Source organism: Myotis brandtii, unplaced genomic scaffold (genome assembly GCF_000412655.1).
Source record: "Myotis brandtii unplaced genomic scaffold, ASM41265v1 scaffold420, whole genome shotgun sequence".
Classification (NCBI taxonomy): domain Eukaryota; kingdom Metazoa; phylum Chordata; class Mammalia; order Chiroptera; family Vespertilionidae; genus Myotis; species Myotis brandtii.
This window is the reverse complement of record NW_005366109.1, coordinates 693,324-703,376: the sequence shown is the minus strand read 5'-3', so window position 1 is coordinate 703,376 and position 10,053 is coordinate 693,324. Positions and strand designations below refer to the sequence as shown.

The 10,053-nt window shown below is 59.3% G+C and overlaps 1 protein-coding gene across 1 annotated transcript in view; it reads left to right on the top strand.

Annotated features, from left to right (window-relative positions):
- MDGA1 (MAM domain containing glycosylphosphatidylinositol anchor 1) overlaps window positions 1-9,825 on the top strand; it is a 72,849-nt gene extending 63,024 nt beyond the window's left edge. Inside the window, exons 10-17 of the mRNA XM_014545717.1 lie at window positions 639-1,232; window positions 1,833-2,010; window positions 2,254-2,277; window positions 3,242-3,394; window positions 4,040-4,174; window positions 8,340-8,470; window positions 8,668-8,776; window positions 9,498-9,825. Coding sequence (XP_014401203.1) covers window positions 639-1,232; window positions 1,833-2,010; window positions 2,254-2,277; window positions 3,242-3,394; window positions 4,040-4,174; window positions 8,340-8,470; window positions 8,668-8,776; window positions 9,498-9,589 — 1,416 coding nt within the window. The 3' untranslated portion in view covers window positions 9,590-9,825. The remainder of the gene's footprint in view (window positions 1-638; window positions 1,233-1,832; window positions 2,011-2,253; window positions 2,278-3,241; window positions 3,395-4,039; window positions 4,175-8,339; window positions 8,471-8,667; window positions 8,777-9,497) is intronic.
- Window positions 9,826-10,053: the final 228 nt, after the last annotated feature.

The window sequence follows — 10,053 nt, the reverse complement described above, 5'->3', positions numbered from 1 at the left end:
CCACACACACACACAGGTCAGGGCTCAGGGTTCAAGCCCCCCTTCTTCGTCCTTGGTCCCACAGAGGGAGGTTGGGCTGGGGGTGGGGGTGGGGAACCTACTCTTTTCCTGACCGCAGGCCCAAAGTGAGGGGCCAGAGCTGTAGCTAAGGGGGAGAAACCGCCCCTCACGGGGTCCCTAGAACCTCGTGGGTGGTGGAGGCAGCCCGCACACCCTTCCTGAGCGACCACCCCAGCGTTCCCAGCCCCTGGGAGCCCAGACATCCCTCTCAGCCCCACCTCCTCGTCTCCATTCCTGGGTGGGCTGACGGGGCTGCAGACGGAAGTGGGAGGGTCAGAGAGGGGTGGAGGTCTTGGTGAGGGGCGAGGGGAACCCAAAGGTCCTGGCACGGTTGCCCACCGTCTCTCTCCTCCGCTGGGGAGAACCGGTTCCCTGTCAGAGCTGGGAGCAGTGCGGCGAACCCCAGGATGCCTGTCCCCCCTATCACCGCACTCCCAGCTCTCCCAGCAGCCCAGACTGGCTGGGTGCCCCTGTAGCTCTTGTTTGGATCCCCTCACACAACGACAGGGGGCTGACACCGCAGGCCACTGGCCACCTCCCCAGCTCCCCAGCCCCCCAGCCAGAGGCCCCTGTGACATTTCCCACCTCCTCCCCTCTCCCCTGTTCTCCCACACTTTCCCTGTCTCCCCACCGTTTTGCCTGTCTCTCTCCTGTGTCTTCTCTTCCTTCTACCTCCATGCCTTGGCCCTTCTCTTCCCATCTTTCCCCCAATCCTCTTCCCTGTGTCTCCTCTAATCGCTGCTCTGTCTTTACCTTGGCCTTGCCACTGCATTCTCACCAACGCCATCTCTTGGAAAATTCAATCTCCCTTTTCTCCATTTCCCACCTTCCCTCCGACCCACCCTCATCCTCCCCAAACCCCTCTATCCCCTCATCTCCTCTCCTCACAATATTCTCTTTGTCTCCCCATCTTATCTCTCTGTCCCACCCTGTCCTGTCTCCCCCTCCCATGCCTCCTCTCTTTGTCTCTCCCCATTCCCCACCCTCCATGGCCCCATGCCCCCCTCCCCGCCCTCTTAGCCAAAGCCTACAGCCCGGAGTTTTACTTCGACACCCCCAACCCCACCCGCAGCCACAAGCTGTCCAAGAACTACTCCTACGTGCTGCAGTGGACCCAGAGGGAACCTGACGCCGTCGACCCCGTGCTCAACTACAGACTCAGTGTCCGCCAGGTGGGCCAAGGGGTTGGGGGCCCCGGGGGGGTCAGCTGACCCTGAGGTGCTCATGGAGCCCGGGAGAGGGTGGAGATGGGGCTGGGCCACACCGACCCTTCTTACAGACAAGTCTTCAGTGCCAGGGAGGAAGTGTTCTGGACACAGCAGCGGAGCTGGAGGTGCTGGGGACTGACCCCCCACTCTGCACCCACGCTCTGGGCACAGCCCTGAGACCTGGGCAGGGGTCCGTGGAGGGGGAGGGGGCAGAGCCAGGTCTGCTCATGAAACTCAGACTTTATTCTTACATCAGAAGCTTAAGGTAAAATTACAATATTCTACCTCATAGGATCATTTTGAGGATTAGGTTAGGTATTTAGTGCCTCACACACATTAAAGTGTTCAATGTGTGTTGCTATTATTTGTTATTAAGCCGGCCCTGGGAGGTGGGCTTGAGGGGTGAGTGCTCTGTTCCCCAGATGAGGGATCTGAGGGCCTGGCTTCCTAGTCCTTTGCTCTTTCTACTCCTTGACCCTGACCCCCAAAGTCACACCAGGGCCTGGGCTGGTGCTCTGGTGGCGGGCACGGCCTGCCTAGCATGGGAACTCCCTGTACCTGCAGTTGAACCAGCACAGCGCCATGGTGAAGGCCATCCCCGTGAGGCGTGTGGAGAAGGGGCAGCTGCTGGAGTACATGCTGACCGACCTCCGCGTGCCCCACAGCTACGAGGTCCGCCTCACGCCCTACACCACCTATGGGGCCGGTGACATGGCCTCCCGCATCATCCACTACACAGAGCGTAGGTGGTGGTGGTGGGAGTGGGAAGGGCGGGTCCATCTGGTGTCCAGGGGATCCCCTCCCCACTTCCCACACGGTCCCTGAGCATGGGCCCCACCACTGTGCTGTGTCCTGCTCTGTCACTGAGGCCAGGCCCCTCTGGCTCCCAGTCCTGGCCCCGGGGACCCTGCCCCTGGTCCGAAGCTCGGGCCCCTCTGCAGAGCCCCTCTCGGTTCTGACTTGGCTGTCTTGCTTGCTTTCTCAGCTATCAACTCTCCCAGTCTGTCAGGTGAGACACTCCCACCCACTTTTCCTTCTTAGGGACACAAAAGCACCCCTGGTGGGAGGAAGGGACCCGAAGAAATACTCGGAGAGAAGGTGGGATGGAGGCCAGCGGCTGGAAGGAGAAGCAGAAGGGAGCAGGGCTGGGCTTGGACATGTTTGCATCCAGGATTTATTCTGGGCCTTAAAGGAGGGGGACAAGGGTGGGGCTGGGGAACACCTCTAACTCAGGACCTTCCTCCTCACTGTCCCCAAAAGAAAGTCCAGGCTCACCCGTGTCTCCTGTTCTCTGGAGCAGGTATCCTTCACCTGAGATCCATGGACCCCCAAAGGATCTGTGTACAGAATTTAGGGGTGTGTGTGGATCCGGAGCCTGGACGGACACACACTCCTTTATTTTCCCCAACTTCTAGCGGAAATGTAACATCACCTTCGATGGGGAATGTAGGCAGCCAAGCACAGTAGTGTGGTCGCTACCTGGGACTGTCCCCAGAAGTCTGAGGTTTGCACATCAATCACCTCAAGTTGCAGCCCTCTCTCCATACCAGTTACGTCCAGTAGCCTTTCAAAACCACGGCAGTTACTAGACCGAACACCAGATCTCCTGATTTAATTAGACAATGAAGAAGCCCACTTATTGTAACACAAGTTTGTTTAGAAACATGTGACAACTCTCAGTATAACTGATTTTCTGTGCAACCTTTTGTATTTCACTTTATGCATCTAAAATTGTTACTCCGAGATGGGGTCCTTGGACTGCACTAGCTCCAGGAAGTCTGTGGTGCACAAAAGGCGAAGGAGTCCTGATCTGGGCACAGTTAGCCAGGGGCCCTGTTGCCTGGCTTCTCAAGCCTCGGGATCCTGGGCCCACTGCTGGGGAGCTGCCCGGGGTGGCAGGGAGGCAGAGCCGGACCAGAGGACCCCCGGAGGCCGACCCTCTGTGTCTCCCCCCAACTCCCCGCCCCGTGCAGACAACACCTGCCACTTTGAGGATGAGAAGATCTGTGGCTACACCCAGGACCTGACAGACAACTTTGACTGGACTCGGCAGAACGCCCTAACCCAGAACCCCAAGCGCTCTCCCAATACCGGTCCCCCCACTGACGTCAGCGGCACCCCTGAGGGTGAGGACATGGCCTATTGCTAGGAATGAGGATTGTGTCAGGGGTCTGGCCTCTGGGAGCCCAGTCTAATGGGGGAGACACAGCCCTGCCCTCAGGGAGCCCCAATCTAGGGGGGACACAGCCCTGTCCTCAGGGGGCCCCAGTCTGAGGGGGACCCAGCCCTGTCCTGAGGGAGCCCCCATCTGAGTGGGGACACAGCCCTGTCCTGAGGGAGCCCCCATCTGAGCGGGGACATGCCCTGTCCTCAGGGAGCCCCAGTCTGAGGGGGGACACAGCCCTGTCCTGAGGGAGCCCCCATCTGAGCGGGGACATGCCCTGTCCTCAGGGAGCCCCAGTCTGAGGGGGGACACAGCCCTGTCCTGAGGGGGCCCCCATCTGAGCGGGGACACAGCCCTGTCCTGAGGGGGCCCCGTCTGAGGGAGACACAGCCTGTCCGCACAGAGGATCAGGAAGAAGAGCCTCAGCAAGGCTAAGGACTCGTGCAGGCTGGCCTAGACCCCGTGCTGAGAGGCTGGGAGGGCGGGTGGGCTGGGCAAGGCCCCTGGTGTTTGTAGCTGAAACCATGGCAGAGAAGGAATCGGGAGGCGAGAGGTCTGATCTGGGTGGGGTGAAGAGGAGGCTGTTGGTGTCTCCCCTCCCCCACAGGCTACTACATGTTCATTGAGACGTCGAGGCCCCGGGAGCTGGGGGACCGGGCGCGGTTGGTGAGTCCCCTGTACAACGCCAGCGCCAAGTTCTACTGCGTCTCCTTCTTCTACCACATGTACGGGAAGCACATCGGTGAGTCAGGAGACCAGGAGTCTGCCCCTGTGTGTTGGGGCTGGGGGCGGAGAGGGGGTCCCCAGGAGGCTAGGCACTGCCACATGGGGCCTGGCTTTCCCAACGTGGATGAATCCCAGATCCTTGGAGGGTTGTGGGCAGAATCTGCGCAAATGGGGGTCCAGAGCCAGCTCGTGTGGGGTTTTGAGATGCTCAGGCTGCCTGAGTCCGGGGGGAAATGGCTCCAGCAGGATGAGGTGGGGTCACGAGGGGATGGAGGAAACAGCTAAGAGGTCGCTTGTACCGAGTGTCTGCCAGGTGCCACGTGACATTCCAGGTGCTCTGCATCTGTGGTCTCATCGTCCCTCACAACCACCCGGGGAGGGAGGTGCCTGCGAGGTTAAGCATCCACACAGCAGCCCAAACCTGCCTGACTCCCTCAGACCCCAGACACAGAGCTGGGAGGGTGCTGCTTTGTGAGCCGTGGGAGGAAGTCTGCTTCCTGATGTGGGTGTGACCTGAGAGTCCCTTAGGGAGAGGTGGCACCGGCAGGAGCGGCACATGAACCGCTGAGCTGGTCTGCGCAGCCTTGGCCGCAGAGCACGGCTCTGTGCCGGCCCCAGGAGCTGCAGTGACCGCCTGGACACGCTCCCTGTTCTCTGGGCACCACAGTCAGGTCAGAGAGACAGACACTGAGCAGCTAACTGCGCCAGATGCGATTTAGTGGCCACTGTGCACGTGTCCGCAGCAGAAGGACAGGGGCCAAGGCCGCTGGTGCTGGGGGCCGACTCGGGCCTGGTTATAGATGACTCTGAGGAATTGACAACCTAAAGAATTTCATGTGTTTGCTTGTTTCCTTAGTTATGGGAGAGGTGACATATTCTCTATGGGTCAAAAGGCACAAAAGGTGCATGATGAGAGTCCCGCATCCCAGTCCTCCTGCTCCCTGTAGCCCCACCCCAAAGGCAATCATTGTCCTAGATTTTTGGGGAAATTCCCAGGGATACTTCACGCATATAGAAGCAGTACACATTTATTCCGCGCCCCCCCCCCCACCTCCAATTTTACACTGTCCGAGTCTTGTTTTCCCTCTGAACTGTGCGTTGCAGTGGCCGTGCCTCGCCAGGCCACAGAACACTTAGTTGTTCTCCAAGGCTGCCCAGTAGAGGAGAGACTTTAAACAAGTGTAGACCTAAAGGCTCACCATGGAGGAGTCTCCACAGCCCGCGTGACGGGTCAAGACGAACGGGTGAACTGGAATGGGGTGGGGTGGAGGGTCCTCGTACCCTGGGCCCCAGACCATCCGCACAGACCAGTTTGCCCCTGGCTGGCTCTGGGCTTTGTGGGAAGCCTCTGGGGTAGGTGCGGGGGGACTGACCAGGGCTGCCTGCTCTGCCCTAGGTGTGTGTGTGTGTGTTGGGGGTGACCATGGCTGCCTGCTCTGCCCTAGGTGGGGGGGCGGGGCTGGGGTGACCAGGGCTGCTCTGCCCAGCCCTCTGTTTCCATTTGCTTCCCAGCTCGAGTAACCAATGAAACCAACTCTGCTTTGCCCAAGTCTTTCCCAGTTTTATAGTGAAAATCCCACATCCCAGGCAAATTCAGAGAGTTGGTCATTTTATCCCCAACTCAGGAGGGGCCTGGGACCCAGCTGCCAAGAGGTGGAACATGCGGGGTGCAGTGGGGCCCCGGGAAACCAGGCCTTGGGAGCTGGGATGCCAGGTGTGTGGGCTCCAGAACTTGTCCGTGTTCCCCAGGGCGTGGAACGAGCTGTCAGGGGAAGCCTCTGGGGGCAGATTTGATTCTAGCTGAAAGGACCCTGTAAGCGTCAGATGTGCCCAGCAAGAGGGGGCTGTCCTGTCCCTGGACAGGAAGATTGTCCGCGGGGGTGCTGTGGAGGGGACCCCTGTCCATCCCGTGCGACTACCGGCTCTGTCCCCTCCCCTCCATCTTCCCCAGGCCTCCCATACCTAACTGGGCCCTGCCTGCTTCTCTGGCCTCATTTTCTCCTGCTCTTCCTCTGGCGACCACGTGGGCTGAGCACACGGGTCTCCTTGCATTTCTTTAAATATTCAGGGAGGGTTCCTCCTGCCTTAGAAGCCTTTGCTTATGATGTCCCTCTGGCCTGGAACCTTCTTCCTGTCACCTCATGCAGGCTTCCTCAGAGAGGTCCCTGGCAGCCTCTGAATTATTTTCTGTCCAGTGCTTGCCACCAAGAGAGCGCGCACGGCAGGGTCCTTGTCTTACTCACGGACGTATCTCTGGTGCCTAGAATAGTGCCTGGAACATCGTGGTGCTTGATTAGTTGAATGAATGATAAGCCCCGAGGTAACTTGGAATCCTGAGATCCCATGGAAGTCCTCTTTCACTCCTGATGACAGTTGTGAAAAATTCTCACATTTAATTCTTGAGAACCAATAGCAATTGGATGCAGACTTTCCCTCAAGGAGTCACAGGAAAGAGAAGATGGGACTCCCAGTAACTGCCATGCCCCTGCGCGGAGAGCGGGCGGGGCCTGGGGGCTGCAGTTTGAGGGCTCAGAGCTCCCAGGAAGCGTAGAGAACTCCCAGCCAACGCCTGGGAAGACTTCTGGGAGGAGGTGACCATTCAGAGAAACCTGGAAGCACAGGGAGGGTTTGGCGAGGGGGATGTGGTCCGGAGGGGCATCTCAGCAGTGGGAGCAGCCGAGGCAAAGCCCAGAGGCTGGAAAGCGGGCGTATGTCCAGGCTCCACCATGCAGGCCCATTCGGCTGAGGAACACAGGGGAGAACGCAGTGAGCAGGCCCGCCCTTAAGGGGGTTTGAAGGTCGACACTGTGAATTCCATCAGGAAGCCCCTGAGCAGGGAGATCTTGGAGCTAATGGGGTGCTCAGGGGAGGGGGCAGAAATTCAATTTTTGTTTGAACAGTGAAAAGTGGGGTTCCCCTATCAGTGTCCTTGGGACAGGGTGGTGCAGAGGAAGAAAAGATATGAATGAGGCTGGACCCCAAGTGGGGTAGGAACAGGGGGAGATCTCCAGGAAGGGGGAGGGAAAGAGGTCCCTTTGGGGCTGGTGGGGAGCCCGGAAGGCACAGGGCTTGAGCCTGCTGGAGTCAGTGTGGCACCCCCTGGCCACTGGGTGCTAGTGGCAGCCCTCTCGTGGCCCCATCTGCTGGCGAGGGTCCCCTGCCCAGGCCTGGATCTGCTGCTGGGGAAAGGGGCGTTTCTTGCTGTCCTGGTCCCTCCTCTGCCCTCCCCTCCCACCCTACCTGGCAGCTCTAGGCACCAGCTGTCCCCAGACCTTGTGTTTCGAGGGCTCTTTTTGGTCCAAGCCAAGTCCTTTCATCTCAGCAGGTAACATTTGGTGGCTCTTCCCCACAGGGGGTCTGTCTGTCTGGTGTCACAGATGGTGTGGCTTTGTCTGTGGGCAGCTCTATGGAAATGCCAGCCACCCTGCACTGCCTGAGTCCACTCCTCTTCCCTCTGAGCCGGGTCTTTTATGTCACTGGGGGCTCAGGGTAGGCTGGGAGAGCCGGGGAGGGGCGCCACATGGCCTGGGTGTTCTTAGCCAATCCATGGCCCTCCCCTGTCCCCCAGCACCTCCAGAACTCCAGGCCTGTGGCTGTGGGCAGATGGACTCAGTACCCACAGATTGTGCCTCCAAAACTTTACGTTCACTCTTTACCACAGCTGTGTGGCATATCTATTAGTCTCTCTTTCGACCAACTCATTCCCTTTTTCTTAGCACGATTACTATTAGAGAAATTGTAGATTCGAAGGGCTAGCTTTATTCACATCTTAAAACATATATAAAAGCATTACAATTGTAGTTGGTTGCTGTACCTCCAGAAATCATCCCATGTATCATGGGTATGCGTGGTGTGTTTTGGAATCCTGCTGTGAGCGCAGACGTGGGCCCATCATCCTGGGACCAGTTCCCGGTCGAGAGGGCGGAGGGGCGTGTGTGTGTGTGTGTGTGTGTGTGTGTGTCGCAGGCGGGGGGTTAGCTGATCGGGAAGGAAGGGGAGAAATGAAAGAAAATTTGCAGGTTGGCCTGATGAACGGCACTCTTTCCTGTTAGCCCCGCCACCGAACCAGTCTGTGACGGGAGAAAGGCCCGTCCGACAGGGGCTGTGCTGCGGGCAGTGGTGGGGGCGGAGGGTGCCCTTGTCCAGGCCTCACTGGCCCCCTCTCTTCACGCCCACCGCAGGCTCCCTCAACCTCCTGGTCCGGTCTCGGAACAAAGGAGCCCTAGACACGCACGCGTGGTCCCTCAGTGGCAATAAGGGCAACGTGTGGCAGCAGGCCCACGTGCCCATCAACCCCAGCGGGCCCTTCCAGGTGAGTCTGCCGGCCCAAGCCCCTCACAGGCACTCCCAGCCCCTGACGGGTGCTCTGGGTGGGAATCACTTCTGAAGGCCCGTGTTGTTCCTGGGAGTCCTGGGAGCTGATGCGGAAAGCAGCAGGGTGTGGGGATGGGCAGTCTGTCTTGCAGAACCTTCCTAACCTCTGCTCCCTGCTCTCTGACCCCACCCCAGATTATTTTTGAGGGGGTTCGAGGCTCAGGCTACCTGGGAGATATCGCCATAGACGATGTCACACTGAAGAAGGGAGAATGTCCCCGGAAGCAGATAGATCCCAATAAAGGTGATGATTGAAAGGTGGATGAATCTGGGGGAGACTTTGGGGGTGGGCACCTGTGTCAGGGAGAGGAGAGTGTCTGTGTCTGAATGGGGGTTCGGAGAGGCTGGGTGACAGCTGTGTGTGTCAGTGACGAGGTGCACACACAGGCTCCAGCCGGGCTCAGGCTGTGGGGTGTGTGGGACAGTTAGACCAGACCCTGCCCTCCTGTGAGTGCTTGGCTGTCTTCGTACCGCAGTGCCTCCTGTGCTTCTGTCTTCATGTATCTCTGTGTGTGTGGGTCCAGATGTGAGCGTGTGCTCCCCCCGGGGGCCAGATGTTTGCAGTCATAACAGCTCAGGTTTACTGAGCAATCGCTATGTACCAGGCAAGATACAAAAACCTGTACACGCATGAGCTCATTCAATCCTCAAAGAAATCCTCTGGGGTGGCTCTTCCTATTAGACTCATTTTACAGATGAGAAAACTGAGGCCCGCTGAGGTCCAGTGAACGTCCATGTCTTAGCCACAGAGCCAGGACCCGGACCCCCGCAGGCTGAGTTAACTCCCACACCACACACCTCAAGACCGTGCTGATGTGTGTCTATGTGCATGAGGGCAATGTCTGCTTCAGGTCCCCAGAGAGCGGGGGAAAGCAACGGGCCCTCCCACAGCCCCCCACCTGCCTGCGGCTCCCTGGTCCTCCAGACTGACTGGCGCCTGGCTGTCTCCCTCTCTCCTGTCACAGTGGTGGTGATGCCGGGCAGTGGAGTGCCCCACCAGCCCCGCCCACAGCTCTGGGGGCCCTTGGCCGTCTTCCTCTTGGCGCTGCAGAGATGATGAGAGCTGCGCGGCCCCCCGCCCCGCCCCTGGCACACCAAAGTGTCTGCATCGTACCAAAGACTGACCTCTGCCAGCCGGGGTGCCCGGGGCAGGGGCGGCCCACAGGGAGGGGCCTCCGTTGGCTGCGAGGATGAGCAGAGAACAAGGACAGAGGCCCCGCTGAGGCCCTGCAGACGCGCACACTCACGCCCACACTCACACAGAGATCTATTAAAGCACAAGTTTCTATCCGACCTGCCAGCCGGCACCTTCTTTACCGCAGAGACGGGGACTCACTGAACGGTGTCTGCCACCCCAGGGACCTCGGCGCCACGCAGCCTTGTCCTGGCTGCACCTGCGGTGTGTCTGCCCTCACCCCGTCTCTCACTTCAGGCTGAGCTCCAACCCATGGCTTTACCAGGAAGGGAGCAGGCACAGGAGCCCTGCCTTGCCCGGACTCTGGGACTCCCTGGGAGGGGGGA